General features: G+C 57.3%; 2 protein-coding genes across 2 annotated transcripts; one reads left to right on the top strand and one right to left on the bottom strand.

The window, feature by feature from the left end:
• The first annotated feature begins 1,523 nt into the window (after positions 1–1,523).
• Positions 1,524–16,775, top strand: CCDC78 (coiled-coil domain containing 78). Its single transcript, XM_066198228.1, is given in 17 exon segments — positions 1,524–1,629; positions 1,868–1,996; positions 2,168–2,254; positions 2,479–2,658; positions 6,701–6,844; positions 6,925–6,975; positions 7,641–7,729; positions 8,418–8,496; positions 8,934–9,059; positions 9,802–10,013; positions 10,542–10,713; positions 11,867–11,910; positions 13,480–13,546; positions 14,832–14,932; positions 15,818–15,866; positions 15,868–15,936; positions 16,589–16,775. Coding segments are annotated over 17 exon segments (1,791 nt in total). The 5' UTR covers positions 1,524–1,596; the 3' UTR covers positions 16,748–16,775.
• On the bottom strand, positions 16,716–19,389 carry ANTKMT (adenine nucleotide translocase lysine methyltransferase). The gene is made up of 5 exons (XM_066198227.1): positions 19,201–19,389; positions 19,016–19,120; positions 18,320–18,460; positions 17,775–17,825; positions 16,716–17,204 (listed from the first exon to the last, which is right to left on the bottom strand). Exons 1-5 carry the CDS (start codon positions 19,381–19,383, stop codon positions 17,016–17,018), a joined length of 669 nt encoding a protein of 222 aa, XP_066054324.1. The 5' UTR covers positions 19,384–19,389; the 3' UTR covers positions 16,716–17,015.
• Between the last annotated feature and the right edge of the window lie 707 nt (positions 19,390–20,096).

Genomic DNA, 20,096 nt, shown 5'->3' with positions numbered 1-20,096 from the left:
ACGTAATTGCACGGTTTGCTGGCTTCTCCTTCCCCTGAACCCCCCCACCCCCCCGAAATGCTCAGCCCTGGCTCTGGCCTCTGGGCACCTTCACTGAGGGGCTCCGGGTCTCCTCCAGAGCCTGGAACAGGTGAGGAGCTCTGCTTGTCATGGAGCTTCTGTCACGGTGGCCCCTCTGCCTCTCATCTGCTCAGCTCTGACAGATCCTAAGGAGTTATTCAGAGCTCTGGGCTTTTTTGAACATTATATTGTCAAAGCTTTTTTTTTTCAGTGGGAGACAGATTCTTACCTAAACTCACCCACTCGACAGAAATAGCAGCAATAATAAGCCTGAAATGAGGAGATTAAGAGCTGGAATTCATTTTAGAATCATGGAAGAGTTTGAGTCGGAAAGGGCCTTTAAAGGTCTCCCAGTCCATCTGATTTTACCCCTGCTCAAGGTTTTCCAGGGTTATCCACTCTGCCCTGCATTCCCTGGTACCCTCACTCTGACCCTGGAGATCCCCAAAATACTTTTGGTTGTGGGATTTGTCCCATTCCAGCCTGGCAGGTCACAGTTTGGGGCCAGCAGCAGCACCCAGACCAGCACAACTCAGATTTAGCACTGTCTGGGTTAATCCAGGCTTCTTTCAGCACATGCTTTGCTTTAAAACATCTTTTTCCACACAGCAGTTCTGCTGTGAGGGGACGAATTGGGAAAGGTCTTTCCTGCCACCCACAGCTCTGAGATCCTCGGGCCTTTTGCTCATTGGCATGGGAGGTTCAAGGACTACAGAGATCAAGAGGAACTTGCCTGGAAGAACACCAGATCCTATGGGATGGGCTTGGAGCAGATGGTTGGTTTAGTGGGTTAATTATTGGGTTAATCAGACCTTGGAATCGTGGAATGGTTTGGGTGGGAAGGGACCTTAAAGCCTATCCAGTGCCACCCCCTGCCATGGGCAGGGACACCTGCTACCATCCCAGGCTGCTCCAAGCCCTGGCAAACCTGGCCTTGGACACTTTCAGGGATCCAGCTTCTCAGGGCACCCTGTGCCAGGGCCTGCCCACCCTCCCAGGGAACAATTCCTTCCCAATATCCCATCTAACCTTGCTCCTCACTCATTCTAAATTTCTCCTCTATTACTTTAAAATCTTCCCCCTTGTTCTATCACTGTCAGCCCACGTAAAAAGTCCCTCTCCCTCTCTTTTGTCAGCCCCTAAAGCACTGGAATATCCCTGCACTGGCGACGGAGGCCATCCCTGCAGCCAGGTTTGGGAATGGTCCACAACAAGGGCTGGTAGCCCCTCACTGGCAATATTGCTGCCCTGGGGATGTTCCTGAGCTGCTTTGTTGCAGTGTCTGCTGTGGGCTGAGCTGGGAATACAGAAAGCTCCCGGGAAGTGCCTTTGCTTTCCCTCTAGCAGCTCCCAGGGTGGCTGTAAGATTTGGAGCCACCTTAAAACCGAGGTGGAAGCCGCACCCTCTGGTAACCCAAGTTGGTAGCAACAGTGCTGGACCTCCCGGGAGAGGCTCCTTAGCGATCCTGGTGTCCTTCCCTGGCTTCTCTGTCACTGCCTGCCCAACACCGTGCAGAGATCTTGGCCTCTGAGCACATGGACCTTGGAATTGTTGCAGAGAATGAGAACGTGAGTATTCTGACAGAGCATCTTGCCGACCGAAAGTCCAGGCATGAAGGTCTGTGGCTCCTTCCCAGGTCACGGAACCAGCACCCTGCCACGGAAATCCTCACTACAGGGGGGAAATGGCAGCTGGAAAGCGTGGCTGGAATTTGTTCAGGTTCTGCAAAGCTGGAGATGCTGAGCTCTTCCAGCAGCAGTGGCACAGGGAGAGGAGGGCTCAGCTGGAGCTGCTCTGTGCCTCCAGGTGCAGCTGGAGCACAGGAACAAGGAGAGGCAGCAGCTTGGAGACCCACAGGAGGAGATGGGGAAGCTGCCTGGCTCCAGGACAGACTTCCCAGCCAGGATGGTCCTCGGTGAAGAGGAAAAACTGAAGGTAAAACTTTGGGAGTTGGAGAGAGCTGAGCTGTGAAGCCGTGTGAGGCCAGCAGATCCACAGTGGGAAATCTGGGGGAAATTCCTCCTTCTAGAGGGGGATGTGCTGTGCTCAAACATCACATTGGCCTCAGAACCCATCCATGGCCTTCACTGACTTTCTGTCTCCCAGATTTCCAAAGACCTCGTAGATCTCCAGATCGAGACAAACAAAATGAAGGAGCATTATGAGATGGAGAACTTCAAACTGAAAAATATGGTACCCGCATTTGGGAATAGCCCATTCCAGCCCTGCCAATACCTTCACCCGCCCCTGCAGCTCCTAACACACCCACCTTTCCTTTGCTTGACATCTTCCCCTGGCTTTAGATGGAGCTGAACTCCCCCCCAGCACCCCAGATCCCGAGGAGCTCCCATGAAATCATCTCCCAGTTCCTGCTGCTGGCCTGTGCCATGTCTAACCCTCCTGCCTCCCCTGTGCAGATGCAGGTCCTGGAGAGCCGGGTGCAGGAGCTGGAGCTGAGCAGTGCCAGGGTGACGGGCGAGCGAGATTCCCTGCGGGAGCGCCTGCAAGCCCTGGAGAGCAGCCGGCAGGAGCTGGCCCAGGAGTTCATCATCCTCAAGAGCAATTACCTGGCCCTTGGCAGAGAGCTGGACCAGGAGGTGAGAGAGGCTGCACGGTTCATCCCAGGGCTCATCCCAGAGCTCATCCCAGAGATCCCAGCTCCACCTCACATTGCCCTGTGTGCAGGTACCTTGTTTGGCTTTCAGTTGTGCATCCCCATCAGAGCTCAGGTCCGGAGAGGCTTCTCATACAATTGTACCGAGGTTCTTGTCGAAGGGACCTCTTAGAAGCCACCGAGTCAAAAAAAACCATCCAGTGCCACCCCCTGCCATGGGCAGGGACACCTTCCACTGTCCCAGGCTGCTCCAAGCCCATCCAGCCTGGCCTTGGACACTTCCAGGGATCCAGGGGCAGCCACAGCTTCTCTGGGCACCCTGTGCCAGGGCCTCCCTCCCAGGGAACAATTCCTTCCCAATATCCCATCCAGCCTTGACCTCTGGCAGTGGGAAGCCATTCCCTGTGTCCTGTCCCTCCATCCCTTGTCCCCAGTCCCTCTCCAGCTCTCCTGGAGCCCCTTTAGGCCCTGCAAGGGGCTCTGAGCTCTCCCTGGAGCCTTCTCTTCTCCAGGTGAGCACCCCCAGCTCTCCCAGCCTGGCTCCAGAGGGGCTCCACCCCTTGGGGCATCTCCATGGCCTCCCCTGGACTCTCTCCAGCAGCTCCAGGTCCTGCAGCTGTTGGCCCCAGGGCTGGGGCAGCTCTGCAGGTGGGGTCTCACCTGAAGGGGCAGAATCCCCCCCTCCTGCTGCCCACGCTGGGGGCTCAGCCCAGCACAGGGGTCTCCAGGGTCCCGGCACACACGGCCAGGACATGTCCAGCCCCCAAGCTGTGACACGGCGTAGCCCGGCCGTGGGATTGTCTCCAGGGATTTGATGTAACACAGCTCCTTCTCCGGGGTGTGTGGGACCTGTCCTCCCAGCGGGCTCGGAGCTGGGGACAGGGCTGGGGACAGGGCCGTGCCCACGCTGACCCGCTGCTCCCCCGGCACCCCGCGGGCAGAGCCGTCCCGTTCCCCCGGCGGCCCCTCGGCGCTGTCCGGAGGTCACGGCGGGGCTGCCCGGGGCCGGTCCCTCCGCGCTGCCAGCGCGCTTTGTTTCCCTTTTTTTCTGCTTGGTTTGCGCGGCCGGCACGTGAACGGATTGGAGCCGCTCTCATTTCGGGCGGCGGCGGGAAGGGGCCTGGCAAGTTTATAAAAACACCGACTTCAGGCAAGTTTGTGATGGTTCCTTAAAAGACAGACACCTTCCCGCTGACTGCTAGGCCAGCAATGATTAACCAGAGGCTTTCGGACCCAGATTTGTGTGTTTCTTCGGCTGCTTCAATAGCCCGTCCTCTGTCCCCTCCCTCTCCCCCCTCCCGCTTCTCCTTCTTTTTGAATCGGATGGAATGACTGACACCCTCCTGCTCCCTCCCTCCCCCAGCAGATAGTTTAGCTGCCTCAGCTCAATGACCTGGATTTCCATGCCGAGCTGTGCTGGGAAGATGTGGAGCAGGAATGCTGCTTTGGTCCAGTGTGTTTGGATGGGCTCTGGCAGAGCAGGATAATGATCAGCCGTGAGTTAGTGACCCTTGTGGAGAGATCATTTGTCTCCCAGCAGCTGAGAAACGGGAATTTCTCCCACGGAGGCGAGCTCAGCTCTTGCAGGGGCCGATCCCACCCTGCGGTCCCGCTGGAGCACGAGGCAGAGCCGCTCTGCTCCCGGTCGTGCCGGGCTCCGGGAGGAATGGCTCAGCCATCGGCACTCTCAGCTGCTTCTCGTCCCCAAGGGGGTGCAATGTGTTTGTCAAACCCTGGATTTTCAGGCAGCTGACATCTCTAAATGACGGGTTTAGCAGGTTAGTGGCAATAACACACGGTTTTCACATGGATCCTGGAATGTTTCAGGGAGTGAAAGCACGTGGATTCAGTTCTGTGCCAGACAGCGTCCTGAAGAACCACAGTCATGGAATGCTTTGGGGTGGAAGGGACTTTTAAGCCCTTCTCATTCCACCCCCTGCCACGGGACACCTTCCTCTAGACCAGGTGGCTCCAAGGAGTGGTGAAGCGGGTCCAGGAGCCAGGGTTGAATTCCTTGGATGTCCTCCATATGCCGAGGAGTTTACCCCAGTTCCTTGGCTCTGACTCCCAAAAATCCCTGCCTGAAGCCAGAGAGGCTCCGACTTGGCAGCCTGGGACTTGTCGCGACATGGGCCTCTTGCTCATTATTTTCCCAGTGCGGACTTTCCCAAAGGAAACGGGAAAAGCAGCCTGCGGTTCTGCCCCCTCCCCTTCCCCGGCGCTCTTCTGGGGGAGACAATGAACCTTTTACACATTCCCAATTACAAGTGCTACTTGTGACCTTGCCAATATGTTGTCATGGCTGCTTGGCGCAGGAGCAGCTCGGCGAGCTCATTCACGGCCCCTTGTCCGGGAACAGTCGGAGCCTCTGAATTGTCGCGGCCCCATTGTCCGCGGGATTCACACATCGCCCGTGTCTGTCCGGCCGCAGGAGCGGCCTTGCCCAGCCCTTGGGAAGCGCCTCGCAGGAGATGCCAGGCGGGCACTCGGTGCCTGTTTTCTGACTCGCCGTAAATTCTTCCTTTTCAAGGCTCTGACCTTTCCTCTCTCTCCGTTTCCTTCTCCTTTTGTCCCCCAGGTTCGCGCCGGCTGCTCCGGCAGCCCCGAAGGGGACCCAAACGCGCTCAGGGTTCCACGTCGGAGTTTTCCCTGGAGTCACGCCAGGCTCGGGAGCTCAGGAAAGGCGGCGAAGCCCAACTCAAACCGGGGTCTGCCCCCCCACCCCTTTTTTTTTTTTTTTTTTTTTTTTCCTAAACCGGTCCTTGTGACCCCTGCGATCAAATTGTCAGGGCTGACAGCTGCAGATGGATCGCTGCGGGCCGGGGAACAAGCGGGCTGTCTCTGCGGAGCTGTCAGGTTTCACAGCTGTATATCTCACCTCTTTGTCAGCCTCCTTTCTCCTCGCTCTCCCCCAGCCCACCCCGTGCTATCTTTTGATAAGCTATTCTCTCCACGGATGACTCAGATGACCTCTGCCTCCCATCCTCCCGATTCACTGCCATGGTAACAATTACTCAAGCTTGTCCCCAGTCATAAACCCCATCAAAGCTTTGTTATCTACACAGAAACCCTCCTGGGAGACATGAATTCCCCCAGTGTTCCTTCCAGATCACCTGTAACGGAGCTTTTCTCATTCAGATCCTCTTTATCTTTTGGAAATGTGTCACTTCACACCAGCACCGCTTTGAATCTCGCTGCCTACACGGGGCTGTGGGCTGGCTGCTGCTGGAGGGACGCATTCCAACAGAACCGGGATTATGTCATCCCGGAGGGGTGGATGGAGGGATGGATGATGGATGGAGGGATGGAGGGATGGATGGATGGAGGGATGGATGGATGGATGGATGGATGATGGATGGATGATGGATGATGGAAGGATGAAGGGATGAAGGGATGGAGGGATGGAGGGATGGATGGAGTGATGGATGGATGGAGGGCTGGAGGGATGGATGGATGGATGGATGGATGGATGGATGGATGATGGATGGAGGGATGAAGGGATGGAGGGATGGAGGGAGGGATGGATGGAGGGATGGAGGGATGGAGGGATAGGATAGATGGATGGAGGGATGGAAGGATGAAGGGAGGGAGGGAGGGAGACTTGGAGACTTGGCCCTTCTCCTTGTGCTCTGGAGACCAGCACTCCTCTAAGCTGTTCCATGGGGAAGGATGTTCCTGAAGTGTTGGGAAGCTGCACGGAGGGTGCAGGGTGGGGGCGAGGAGGGAGCTGGAGGCCTGCAGAGGTGGTGGCAGAGCTGTGCCCAGTACTGGCACTGGGACCTGGATTTGAGTGTGAGATGTGTAGAGGGATAACATTCCATGGGAATGACCCTGGTGCCTGGCAATGCATTTCCATGAGAACCAGAAAATCACTGGTATCTTTGGACATAGGAGACAGAACTAAAATTAAAACTTGATTTGGGGAGGGGAGGGGGTGCCTGCCTGGAGCACACACCAGGAGCAGCAGGGATGTGCCGACCAGAGGTGGGTCACAGAAATTCTTTCCTTCTTGTTTGACCTGGCAGGTGATGAGGAATGAGGAGCTGACCCAGGAACTGCTCAGCCTGGCCAAAGAGAGCACCCACCCCCCTGGCTTGGCCCATCAATCCTCCCCCGAGCTGGGAAGAGGGAAAGCAGCAGGACAGCCCCACTCTACTTGGAGGGGGAAGGTAAGGGACCCTCTGCCCTTCCAGCAGCCCCTTGGAGAACAAGGGTCTACCAGGCCCCTTCTTGTCTCTGCCCAAAGCAGCCCGAGGATGCAGCTGCCTCTGAACACGAGCAGCAGGAGCTGGACGGAAAAGTGAGTGTGAGGGGTCAGCTGCTGCATCCTTGGGAAGCAGAGGGGGGATTGATTCCAACTGTGGCTGGCACCTCCTGCTGCTAACTTGGGTTTTGTGGATCAGCTGATGCCTCGATTCATCTTAAATCCTTTTTTTAAACTCTGCAGTTGCAAAATGAGATGGGAATAACTCCAGATGTGCAGGCAGAGCTGAGGAGGGCAGAGGTGATTCCCTGGCTCGATTCCCTGGCAGGGGCAACACAGAGAGGAGCTTAGAAGCCAGCAAGTGCAGAGGATACTTTTTTTTTCCCTTCTTTCTCACACTTGAGAAATCTGGGGGTGATGAAGCACCCAAAACTGAGAGCACAGAGATGGTCCCTGCCTCCTCCCCATCTGCAGCCCTTGCAGAACCAGCTTGGGCTCCGCCACCGGCTCCGGCTGGGAATCTCACTCTCAACGTGAGCTTTTCCCTCGGGAGAGCGACACATGTGCACCTCCACGTGCCCTGGCTGTGCATCAGACACCATTCCTGCCGTGCTGGAGGGCACCCGTCCCTCCCAGTTAAACCAGTCCTTCCCCCAGCATGTCACTGCTCAGCTGGACAAGTGCTCAGCTCCAGGTTCTCCTCGCTTTGTCCTCTCTTCACTCAGATTTCTGCCTCATCTTCCTCTTCGTTTGTCCCTCAGTTGCTTGGAAACCAGGAACACATAAAAGTGGAGCTGGAAAAACTAAAGAAAGCCCACGATGAGCAGCAGCAGAAGCTGGAGGAGCGAGTGTGAGTGTCCCTCTGCTTGGCCAGGTGTTTGTGGGATTTGTTGCAGCTGGATTTGACCCATGGGAGCAGGAGAGGAGGCAGTCTGCCTTTGGGGGGTACAGGCAAGGAATGATCCACCCTTGGAAGAAAAACCTGGTGTCTCCTTCCTCTTCAGAGCCGTCAGATTAAAGTTGATGGTGCTCAGGGACACCTTCAAAATCCACTCTCTGTTACACACAGCAAACGTGTGACATCTCAGAGATTAATCCAGCCCTGCCCTTTCTCACACAGTGAGTTTTCCATCACCTTGGAATGGGGTTAATGTCCCAGGAGAGGCTGCCCCAGGATGCTCAGGACTCAACCCTCTGAATTGTGAAGGGTGTTCACCTTTAGCGGGGAGAGATTTTGTGGCACTGCTTGACACACCTTTGGAGGCTGGCAGCTGCTGCTGGGAGGTTTCTGTCATTCCAAAGTGATTTCCTTCCCAAAGCTGGCTGTGTTGGACCCACGGAGAGTCACAGGATCCCAGAAAGGGTTGGGATGGAAGGGACCTTAAAGGCCATCTCATTTCACCCCTTGCCGTGGGCAAGGTCACCTTCCACTAGACCTGGTTGTTCCAAGCCCCACCCAGCCTGGCCTTGGACACTTTCAGGGATGGAGAAGGAATTTGGGCAGTTAAAACAAAGCCAACTCCTTGCTGTGTGCGCAGGCTGGCGCTGGGGAAGGAGCTGCAGGAGGCGAAGGGCGCGGTCGGGGCCAGCCGGCAGAGGCTGGCGGAGCAATCAGCGGTGAGCACGGGCTCCCTCCCCTCCATCCGCCTGCCGTGGGCTGCTCCTGAGCTGGCGGGGCTGGCGTGCCTTGAATCCAGGTGCTCCAGCACCTCTCCCTCTCCAGGGAGCTTGTCACACCAAGGTTCTCCCTGTGCGGTTTCCTCCTGCACGTGGTGGAAGTGCTGCTTGCAAAGGTGGTGGGAGGAATTTTGCTCACTGCTTTTCAGAAAGAGTTGGTGGAATCACCGGGGTTGGGGGGGGTGGCAAATGACAGGAGGTAGCAGGGGAATAGGGATTATAAACATTTCCAGTGGGTTCCTCTGAAAATCCAGGAGCTTCCCAGCTCTAGTGAAGCCAAATATCTGGAATGAAGACCCTCAGCTCTTATGAAGTGTTCGAGCTCCCACTCCTGGGCCGGACGACCAGGGCAGCAGGAATTTTGTTTGCTGTGCCAGGTGCTGCTCATATCCCAGGGCCAGCTCCAGGAGGTGGAGGCGGAGAACTCCCGGCTGCAGCTGCGGCTGAAGGAGCTGAACGAGGAATATCGCTCCCGGCTGGCGCGGTACACCAGGGACCTGGCGGTGGGTGCCCCCAGCCCGGGGCTCTCCTGCCCTGGGGAGGTGTCACAGAATCATGGAATGTCCTGAGCTGAAAGGGATCCACAAAGATCATGGATCCAGCTCCTGGCTCTGCACAGGCACCCCAACAATCCCACCCTGTGCATCCCTGGCAGCGCTGTTCAAACACTCCTGGAGCTCTGGCAGCCTCGGGGCTGGGACCATTCCCTGGGGAGCCTGGGCAGTGCCTGAACCCTCTGGGGGAAGAACCTTTCCAGCTTGACCTTCCCCTGGCACAGCTCCAGCCGTTCCCACAGGTCTCTCCATACTGGCACCGTCCTCTTGTAGGCTGCTGCCAATAAATTAGAGTAAATACCTAAAGAAAGGGTCCCTGTGTTCTGACCAGGAAAAGTCCCAGCAGAAACTCACTGATAATATTGCGTGGCCATACAGGAAATCTGGGTGCAGGGGGGCACTGCCATAGAATCATGGATTGGGTTGGAAGGGACTTTAAAGATCATCCAGTGCCACCCCCTGCCATGAGCAGGGGACACCTCCCACCATCCCAGGCTGTTCCAGTCCCTAATGTCCAGCCTGGCCTTGGACACTCCCAAGGATCCAGGGGCAGCCACAGCTGCTCTGGGAACCCTGTGCCAGGGCCTCCCCACCTTCCCAGGGAACAATTCCTTCCCAATATCCCATCCATCCCTGCCCTCTGGCACTGGGAAGCCATTCCCCCCGGATTTCCCTCTCTGTGCATTTTCAGAACTACATGGACAGCAAACCCAGCAGCATCACAGGCCGCAGCAAAGCCCCAGCTGGCCAAGCTGCCATGAGGAACTTTGTGGACAGCCTGCTCAGGGACATCCGGGCTTCCTACAAGTCCCGGGAAGAGCAGCTGGCTCGGGCAGCTCGTGGGTACAAGAAACGCATGAAGGACCTGGCCAAGAAGCACGAGAACCTGCTGATTGCCTATGGGTAAACCTCCTCCTTCAGGGCCAAGTGGAGAAGCCCCATAGCACCCATCCCTTGCTCTAGAAGGAGGCAAACAGCTCCCAGATGCAGCAGAGGATGTGAAAGGCACATTTATCTCCCTGCTCCTGGCAAGCCAGGATCAAGCTGCTTCCAGCTGCACATCAGGGTGCTTTGGACCCCATGGAGCTGCTTTGCACATATGTTCCTCCCACTTAAAATGCAGGGTGAGAGATTGATCCCACGGTGGATGGTGTGGAAATGCAGAGGTACCACAAATAGCTCCACCTCCCAGCCCGTCCCTGCAGTGCTCTCAGCTCTCTCGGCAGCTTGGGCTGTGGGAAGCAGCAGAAATACTTGTGGTATAAAAGCCACAAATAGCTCTAGGACGAGCTCCCTTCGGAAACTCTCCCACTTATCCTTTGCAGGTGGCCAGAACCAGCAGGTCCCAGTGAGTGGCACCTTCAGGAGCAGCAGAACTGCTCAGTGATGTCACCCAACAGGAGCAGGGACTGACCCCTGTGCTGGTTACAGGCGGCAGCGGGAGCAGATCCGGGCCCTGGGGAGCAGTGCCATGGATTGTGGCCCTGCAGAGCTGCACTTCTGCATCACAGACCCCGAGCTGCTGACAAACAGCTCCCGGGAGCTGAACCGGCTGCGAGAGGAAAAGGCAAAGCTGGAGATGCAGCTCCAGGAGCTGCAGAAGGTAGAGGTGGGATAGTGAGAAGGAATTGTTCCCTGGGAGGGAGAGGAGGACCTGGCACAGGGTGCCCAGAGCAGCTGTGGCTGCCCCTGGATCCCTGGAAGTGTCCAAGGCCAGGATGGACACTGGGGATTGGAGCAGCCTGGGATGGTGGAAGGTGTCCCTTCTTGGTGGGAAGAGTTTCATGAGCTGTAGATTCAGCCCCATCCTTAAGGCATTTATAGCATTGGTTAGGTAGGAAAAGCTCTCCCAGATCTTTGAGTCCAGCCCGTACCTCAGCACTGTCAAGGCCACCACTGAGCCATGTCCCCAAGTGCCACATCCGTCCCTGAGGGTGTGCCGTGCCTGTGGCACAGGCAGGGAACACAACAGTCATCTCCATGTGACAGAATCATGGAATCCTAGCATGGTCTGGGTTGGAAGGGGCCTTAAAGCTCGTCCTGTTGCACCCCTGCCACGGGCAGAAACACCTTCCACTGTCCTACGCTGCTCCAAGCCCCATCCAACCTGGCCTTGGGCACTTCCTAGGATGGGTTAATGTCCTCCCACTGGGCAGATGTGGGTCTTGATTTGCACAGGATGCATTTATTTAGAAATTCAGAGGATAGGAGACCTGAAACCCTCAGATTGTACAGCCCATCATTTCCTAGCCATGGCACTGGTGGCTGTGGGAGTGCTGGGATACCTTGTGCCATTTCCAAGGGGCCTTACAGAAAAGAGGGAGAAAGTCTTTTTACATGTGCAGATAGTGACAGGACAAAGGAAAGGGATTTAAACTAAAAGAGGAGAGATTTAGGTTGGATATAAGGAAGGCATGGAGCGACAGGACCCAGGAAAAAGGCTTCCCACTGCCAGAGGGCAGGGATAGATGGGATACTTGGAGGCCTCAGGGTGGGGAGACCCTGGCACAGGGTGCCCAGAGAAGCTGTGGCTGCCCCTGGATCCCTGGAAGCGTCCAAGGCCAGGCTGGATGGGGCTTGGAGCAGCCTGGGATGGTGGCAGGTGTCCCTGCCCATGGCAGGGATGGAATGAGATCATTCTTAAGGTCTTTTCCCACCCTAACCCATTCCCATGACAGGATTTCTCTAAAAGTGGCAGGATCTGGGATTACAATGGATTCACATTTACAGGAATTCTATTCTTCCTTTGCCTCCAGAAAACCCTGAAAGGAGCTTCTGCCTTCCCAGTGCTCCCAGAGCAGTAAGTGCTGCTTCTTTCTGGGGATATCTGTCATTCCAAATTCCCGTGAATGTGAGGATTGAGGGATCTTTTTTTGCCTGGCTGGAGGCAGCAATAACCAGGGGAAGGGAGCTGCTGGGCCTGCAGAAGAAGAGGCAGCTGTCCCCTCAGCACAGCACTTCCTGCAGGAAGAGACTTGGTCACTGGGCCTTGATCCAAGAAAGCTCTTAAGCACATATTTGATTTAATCGTGTTTTTAGCCCCACTGACCTCTTTAAAAGCTGAAGTTAAGCATATGCCCATGTGCTTTGCTGGATCACAACCTGAGAAAGGCCCGTGGGACACCACCAATTTGGGATGGTCGTGTTTTTCCTCCTTCCCAGTGCAGGAGCTGGGCTGGAACCCTTTGGTGCCACTGTGCTGATGCCTCCCTGGCTTCCCAACAAACCCTGAAATTGCAACATTTTGATGGGTCTCTTCCCCCTGCTCCATTATCCTGCTAAAACTCAACCAGCTATAGCTGTGGAGCAGGAGAAACCTGAGCTGGGGTTTTTCAGCCCTTTAAAAGACGTGGTCACCTAGAAAACATGTCAAATATTCCATTAGCTGGATGCCAGCACTGAGGAGTGGGTGAGTGCCAGAGCCTCCGGGCTCTGCAGGAGTGTCTCAGGCACAATCTTGAGCCTCAACCAACCTCTGCCATGTTTTCCACACTGAAAATAGCAGTGCTCCGTGAGTAAATGCAGTAACTTGGGCAGGCACCACAGGAGCAGGGCATGGAAAGTCCAGAACCTGAATTTCAGTGATGCATTTCGTCATTTGGGGTTTTTGTCACTGCCGAGAGACCCCACACACTTCAAACACTGCTGGGTTAATCCGTGCTGTTCCCCTGCTCCTCCGGCTAGAGACAGGAATCCCAGAGTCCCAGTTCCTGGCCTTTGTCAGAGAACGGGTTGGGCTGGGAGGGACCCCAAAGCCCAGCTCCTTCCACCTGCCGTGCTGTGCGGGGTTCCCAGCTGCACCAAGCCCCGTTTATCATTCCCTTCTCCCGTGGCTCCCAGGGAAGCCCAGGCGGGATCTCCCTGTGCTGGGAAGCTGCGGCCAGCCCGGCAGAGGGAACCGGAGGGAGCACAATGCATTCCTGCCTTCACACAGCCCCAGTTCCCCCAGCATCAGATGTGACCTGTATTCTCCTCCCGGCGGCTGGGACGGGCTGGGAAGGGCTTTCCCACGCCGGGCTGTGCAGACAGCTCACCTCTGCTGCTCGCTGACCAGAAGGGACCAAACAGGGCAAGTGCCAGCCTTTGGCACCGATGGCTCCCTGCTCCGATCAAATCCAGCCCCGCAGCGGCAGGCTCAGGACTCTTTCCGGAGCAGCCCCAGGCTGTGGGTGGGGAGTCCCAGGTTGGCAGAAGGGCTGTGACTCCCCAGTGGTGCCGCACGCCCTGGGGAAGCTTGGGCATTGGGAGAGGAAAGGTTCCAGTTCTGGGGATCAGGGTGGGATGGGCACCAGTTGTGTGGAGCTGTGGGATCTGTGAAGGGGCTGGATTTGATGTCTGGGCGTGATCTAAATGAGCTCTTCTGTCCCAGGCAGCTGGATGAGGAGGGCTGGGCAGAGGTCAGGAAGAAGCTCTGGGAATTCACACTCAACACCCAGGTAAAGGTCTGGAACAGCCCATTGGAGCCAAAGCTTCTCTCTCACCCACAGCAGAGATGTGCTGCCTCACCTTCTGCCCTGGGGCTAGTACACTGCTCCAGGCTGGAGGGGGATACTTCCATGGAGTCACAGATATCCTGAGTGGGAAAAACCCACAAAGATCCTCCAGTCCAACCCCTGGCACTGCACAGACCCCCCAACAATCCCACCCTGGGCATCCCTGGCAGCGCTGTCCAAACACTCCTGGAGCTCTGGCAGCTTCGGGGCCATGCCCATTCCCTGGGGATCACTTTCCATGGAGCCTTGCTGTGGCTTTGGCCTCAGCCCTCCAAGCAATGCTGGCAGGGTGGTGTCCCTGCTGCTGAAGGAAGGAGAGCAGGCCCTTGTCACTCCTGCCCACATTTCAGAACAATCTTTTGGCATCTCTGTAGCAAACTGGGGCTGATTGTTCTCCTGTGCTGGCACTGCTGGGACACCTCCAGTCCTGGGGGCAGTTTTGGGTCACTCATGACAAAGGACATGGAAGGCTGGAGCATGTCCAGAGAAGGGAACAGAGCTGGGGAAGGGGCTGGAGCACCAGGAGCAGCTGAGGGAGCTGGGAAAGGGGCTCAGCCTGGAGAAAAGGAGGCTCCGGGGGGATCTTGTGGCTCTGCACAACTCCCTGACAGGAGGGGACAGCCGGGGGGGTCGGGCTCTGCTCCCAGGGAACGGGGACAGGAATAGGGGAAACGGCCTCAAGTTGTGCCAGGGGAGGTTTACATTGGATATTGGGAATATTCCTTCATGGAAAGGGTGGTCAGGCACTGGCACAGCTGCCTAGGGTAGGGCTGGAGTCACCATCCCTGGAGGGTTTTAAAAGACATGTGGATGTGGAACTTGCGGTCAGTGGTGGCCAGGTTAACACCTGGATTCTAGTGGGTTTTTCCAACCAACACAATTCCACGATTCTTTGATTTTATTTGACCTGGTTCAAGTCTAGGCTGAATCTGAATCAGCTCCCCAGTCTGGTTCGTGCTGGCTGCAGGGATATTTGCTTCCACATCATGCCTTTCCCTGTCCACAGCAACCTGAGGGAGTGCTCCACCATTCCCTGGGGATGTAAAGCCCAACACCTGCACAGGGTGTATCTCTGTGGCCAAAAGAACAGAGATGTCGTGCCTGAGAGGGCAGAGTGATGGGGAAGTGGCCGGAAGGTCGGACTCACGTAGCAGAGAGGGGCTGAGCAACACCACTCACCAATCTCCCTTTTTCCCCATGTTTTCTCCATGTTTCCCTGCCCCTGCAGGAGGACGTGGAACAGCAGAGAAGCCAGCTGCTGACTCGGGCAGTGGTGGCAGAGGAGCAGGTGTTGGAGCTGCAGGGGTACATCGATCAGCACCTTGCCAGGTGAGGTGGGGGATTCCTGCCACAGCACTGCCAGCATGGCTGATGTCCCACTGCTCCTCCAGCTGTCCCACAGGGCAGCAGGACAGACACGCCCTGCCACACGTGTTCTTCCCTGTGTGCTCACCCAACCTTGGGAGGAATCAGAATCACAGAATGGGTTGGGTTGGAAGCAACATGAATGTTCATCCAGTTTCCCTGCCATGAGCAGGGACACCTCCCACCATCCCAGGCTGCTCCAAGCCCCAATGTCCAGCCTGGCCTTGGGCAATTCCAGGGATCCAGGGGCAGCCACAGCTTCTCTGGGCACCCTGTGCCAGGGCCTCCCCACCCTCCCAGGGAACAATTCCTTCCCAATATCCCATCCATCCCTGCCCTCTGGCAATGGGAAGTCATTCCCCATGGCCTGTCACTTTATGCCATTGTCTGAAGTCCCTCTCCTGCTGTCTTGGAGCCCCTTTAGGCACTGGAAGGGGCTCTAAGGTTTCCCTGGAACCGTCACGGGAACCTAAAATCTAAACCCTAATCTAAAGCCTAACACCTTTAGAGTTCTTTTTTCACAGGTTCCAATCTAAGTCCTCCCAGCAGACCCTGATCTATGTTCCTCTCTCCCTGGCTCATCCTGCTCTGGAGCAGGGAGAAGAGCAGGGAAGGGCAGGGAAGGGAGAGGACAGGCAGAGCAGGTGTGTCAGGGCATGATCCACCTGCTCCTGCTGTGACTCCCCAGCCAGCTCAGCCGTGGGCTGGGGTCAGGCATAAAGGTTCCCTGGCAGAGCCCAGAGCACCTTTTCTTTGAGAAAGGCTGCAGGATCTACATGCCAGGCTCAGCTGCTGGCATGGCTCCTTGCCTGGGGACCGTGGGCAGTGACAGTGCCACTTGCACTGCAGGTACAAGCAGGAGATCCTGCAGCTGAGGAATGCTGAGGGCAGCAAGGTGCCCGGTGCCAGGAGTGCCAGCCAGGAGCCATAGCAGCCCCAGCCTCGGGAACACCCACACTCCAAGGGAGGTCTGTGTTTTATGGACTGCCAGGCGAAGATCCTTCCCAGGCGGGGAGGTGCGAACGGCGAGCAAAACCACGTGGGTGTTCCTGATCTTTAATTCACAGGACTAAAACCAGACAAGACAACTGCGTCTCGTCTGTCCCGGGCCATCCCTCGGCTGCAGGAATTCTGCTCTTCCCTGAGCACACCCCAGACGTGGGGTCAGGTTCCCAGGCAGCTCTGCACTGCTGGGCTGCAGGGACAGGTTCCTGCTCCTGCTGTAATATTTTTCCTGGGTGAGACCTGGACCTGTACCAAGAGCTGCTCCTGCCTCGCTCCCCTCACAGCTCCTGTGAGAGAGCCAAGGCTGCCTCAGGCCAGGATTTCTTCTGGGGCTGGACAAAGGGATGAGCTGCTCTTTTACCGTGAGTGCTGGAAGGTTGCCCAGAGAAGCTGTGGCTGCTCCTGGATCCCTGGAAGTGTCCAAGGCCAGGTTGGATGGGGCTTGGAGCAACCCGGGATAGTGGGAGGTGTCCCTGCCCATGGCAGGAGTGGAACCAGAGGAGCTTCAAGGTCCCTTCCAACCCAACCCATTCCGTGATTCTGTGTCTCTATGATGGGAAAATCCCATTTTCCTCTGTGTTGGAGTGGAAAATGGAATATCATATTGAAGAGCAGGGCCAAACTGATCCTTCATGGAGGTGAGCTGGAAAGGATGGAGGAGCAAAACCCAAGTCCAGGAGCAGCAGCTGCTCCAACTCCAGGAGCATCCAGCAGCTCAAAGACAAAGCAAAAACCTCAGAGGAACAATCAACCAAAATTTATTTTAAAAAATAAATAGAAATAAAGTAGCAATCATCCAAAAAGAGGCAATGGAGCTTTATCCCTTAAATCCTGTTTTAACCGCTGGATTTCTAGGTCCGATTTTCTCCTCCCTGGCTTTGCTCACACTCTGGAAAAATGAAGGACTGCCACCCTGCGAGCCCCCAGGACAAATGCTGGCCAAGCATTTCTGTCCTGAGCTGAGCCAAGGGCTGGAGTGGCTCTGACCCTTAATGCCCAGCTTAACGAGGCTGGTGTTAAACTGGGTTTAACGAGGCTGGGGTCACACCTGGCTTTCCTGGGCTCTGCTCTGTGCTTCTCGCCGCACCTCCTTCATGTCATAGGCCCAGACCTGCTCCAGCCCCTGCCCCAGGGTGCTGCTGGGGGTCCAGGAGGGGAAGGGGAAGCGTCCAGCCACCACCCGGGCGTCGTCGGGCAGCTCTGCCAGGAGCTTGGTGGCCAAAGGAGGTTTCTGGGGAGAGAGACACAGCCAGGGACAGGCAGCCTTAGGACACAGGCACACAGTGGCAGTGCCACCAGGGACCGTGGGGCAGCTTCTGGGGCACCAACCAAAGACCCTTCAAAGCACAGGGCTGGCAGTGGCCCTGTGTAAGGCTGGGACTTGGAGCAAGTGATGAGCAACAGGACAAAAGGAACGGCTTCAAGTTGTACCAGGGGAGGTTTGGGTTGGATATTGGGAAAAGTTCTTCATGGAAAGGGTGCTCAGGCACTGGCACAGCTGCCCAGGGCAGTGGTGGGGTCACCGTCCCTGCCGGGCTTTAACAGACATGGATGTGGCACTTGGGGACATGGGTTAGTAGTGGCCTTGGCAGTGCTGGAGGAACGGTAGGGCTCCATCTCAGAGGGACTTTCCAACCTGAATGATTCCATGATTCTATAAATCCAAACGCTGTGTAGCACCAAAAAGCTCACCCACAATGATGCCCACTTGGCCTTATTCCATCCCAGATCCCCTCTCCTTCCCAAGAAAAGCCCCCTCGAGCTGGCCCAGAACAACTCAGGGTGGGAGGGGCTGACTCACCACACTGGGGGCCAGGAACACGATCACGTTGTGGCAGTCAGAAAGATTCACCTTAAAACAGAAGGAAAAGGGGAATAACGAGCAACAGGCAGGCCAGGAACAACTATTTGAGCATCCAAGCCTTGTGCGTGATCTTTGGAACCTTGGAGGGAGCAAGGATGCCACAAAACACGTGGGATGGGCAAGTGTGGGTGTGAAAGCAGCACGTCTTGGGAAATACCTGCCTCCAGCACCGTCCCAGACCCACATTCCCTGATGGATTCTCTCTGCTCAGGCTGCAAATACCTTACGTCAGCCTGAGAAGCTCATCTCTGCAGGTGACCCTGTCAGCAGCACCAGACCTCTCTTCAGAGCTGCTCCAAGCAGCAGGACTGGCCAGGGGCTGCCCCAGCTGGCATTCCCCTGGAAAGGAGGATGGTTTTCCACCCCCCAGGAGCAGCGTGGGATGGGGAAGGAGCAAGCAGCCGTCAGCAAATCCATCCTGGAGAGGCAAACAGAGCTCTGGCCCCGCCCTGAGCACATCTAGACCCTCGGGATGCTGTTACCTTCCAGAGATCCTTCTTCAGGAAGGAGACGTTCCCGTGGTACCCGGCCTTCCAGGCACGGTAGTTGGCCAGGCACAGCAGCCAGGGATTGAGCTCATAGCCCAGGGCTGGCCTCAGCCCCTGCTTGTAAGCCTCGAGCACCTGCAGAGGGAGAGGGACCCAAACCACCTCAGTGTTGAGTCTGGGGCAGGATTTGGGTGGGCAGGGGCTGTTGCCCAGCTCCACTCACCCCACCCATCCTGCTGGCTCACAGGCAGGGTGACTGCGGTGCTCAGCACCACCCAGAGCCCTCATTCCCACCCTGCTCCCTGCATGTGACGCCTTTTAGGGCTGTCAAAGACCACCTATGACCATCTAGAGCCACTGTGGACCACCGAGGACTGCCAAGAACCACCTGGGGCTGTTTAGAGCCACCTAGGACCATGCTGGGTCACCCAGGACAGTCTAGGACCATCTAGGACAGCCTAGGAACATCTAGCGACACCCAGGACAATCTAGAACCACCTGCAGCTAAGACCACCGAGGACCCTCTGGGACCACCTGGGATGGTCCTGGACTGTAGCCAGAAGGGCCACCCAGAACCACAGCCAGAAGCCAGGTGAGGGTCTCCCCAACACCCTCCCCGCGCGTGCAGCCCCCCTCCCTGCCCTTCGCCCACCCTGGACACCCCAAACCCCGGCAGGACCCAGCCCTTACGAGCCGTCCATCTCCGGATCCCAGATCCACGGTCTTCCCGGCGCGGCCCCGCAGCAGCGCCAGGGCGTTGGCCACTTGCCGGGGGCTGGAGGGCTGGTAGGGCACCTGGGGGGCACAGGGCGGTCAGGGGGGGGGTCAGGGCGTGGGGCTCGGAGACGGAGGGGCCCGGGGGGATGCCGGGGTACCTGCAGGCGCAGGGGGACGCGGCGGAAGCCGGGCATCAGCAGCACGGCCCAGGTGGCCCATGCGGCCGCCCCGCTGGCCACGGCCACCGCCAGCAGCCCCCGGCCGCCCAGCGCGGCCCCGGGCCGCGCCCCGCCCGGCTCCCCCGGCTCGCCCGGCTCGCCCGGCTCCCAGCACGGCTCCATGGCCGCCGGAAGGGGAGGGGAGCCCGGCCGGGCGCCTTCCGCCGGGAGCGGCTCCGGGGCACCGGGGGACACGGGTCGGGCACGGGGGCAGGCTCCGGGGACGGGAGGGACACGGCCCCGGGGGTCCGCGCTGCCCCCGCCCCTGGCTGCGTGTGCGGGGCTGCGGGAGGGGCACGGCCGTGCGTGGTTGTGTGCGGGTGTGCACGGGGGGGATGCGTGTGTTTGTGTGCAGGCTGTGCACGGCTGCTGTGTGCGGTGCCGTGCCGTGCCGCTGTGTGCTGCGAGCGCGGTTGTGTGCGCTGGTGAATAGTTGTGTGCGTTGTGCACAGTTTGCGTGGATGAGCGCAGCTGTGTGAGGCTGTGAATGGCTGCAGCTCTGTGTGTGTGTGTGTGTGTGTGTGTGTGTGTGTGTGTGTATGCAGTTGTGCATGGCTGAGCGCGGTTGTGTGCAGCTGTGAATGGTGGTTCAGTTGTGCACAGACGGGTACAATTGTGCGTGGCTGTGTGTGTCTGCGCTGTTACACACAGTTCTGTGTGTGCTCTGTTACACAGAGTTCTGTGTGTCTGTGCTCTGTTACACACAGTTTTGTGTGTGTGTGTGCACTGTTACACAGATCCAGGTGGTTGTGCACGGCTGTGCACGCTCGTGTGCGGGGTTGTGATGGCTGCACAGTTGTGCACAGATAAACACGGCTGCATGAAGCTGTGAGTGT

Source organism: Chamaea fasciata, unplaced genomic scaffold (assembly GCF_029207755.1).
Source record: "Chamaea fasciata isolate MVZ Bird 193981 ecotype frontalis unplaced genomic scaffold, bChaFas1.0.hap1 SCAF_16, whole genome shotgun sequence".
Taxonomy (NCBI): domain Eukaryota; kingdom Metazoa; phylum Chordata; class Aves; order Passeriformes; family Sylviidae; genus Chamaea; species Chamaea fasciata.
This window is presented reverse-complemented; position numbering and strand designations above follow the sequence as displayed.

What these genes read in the sequence shown, in the direction of transcription:
- ANTKMT (XM_066198227.1), bottom strand. Translation starts at nt 19,383, where the DNA reads ATGGAGCCGTGCTGGGAGCCGGGCGAGCCGGGCGAGCCGGGGGAGCCG. An exon ending in TGAAGAAGGATCTCTGGAAG is followed by an intron (nt 17,826 to 18,319) that starts GTAACAGCATCC and finishes TTCTGTTTTAAG; the next exon opens with GTGAATCTTTCTGACTGCCA. An exon ending in TGTTCCTGGCCCCCAGTGTG is followed by an intron (nt 17,205 to 17,774) that starts GTGAGTCAGCCC and finishes CTCTCTCCCCAG; the next exon opens with AAACCTCCTTTGGCCACCAA.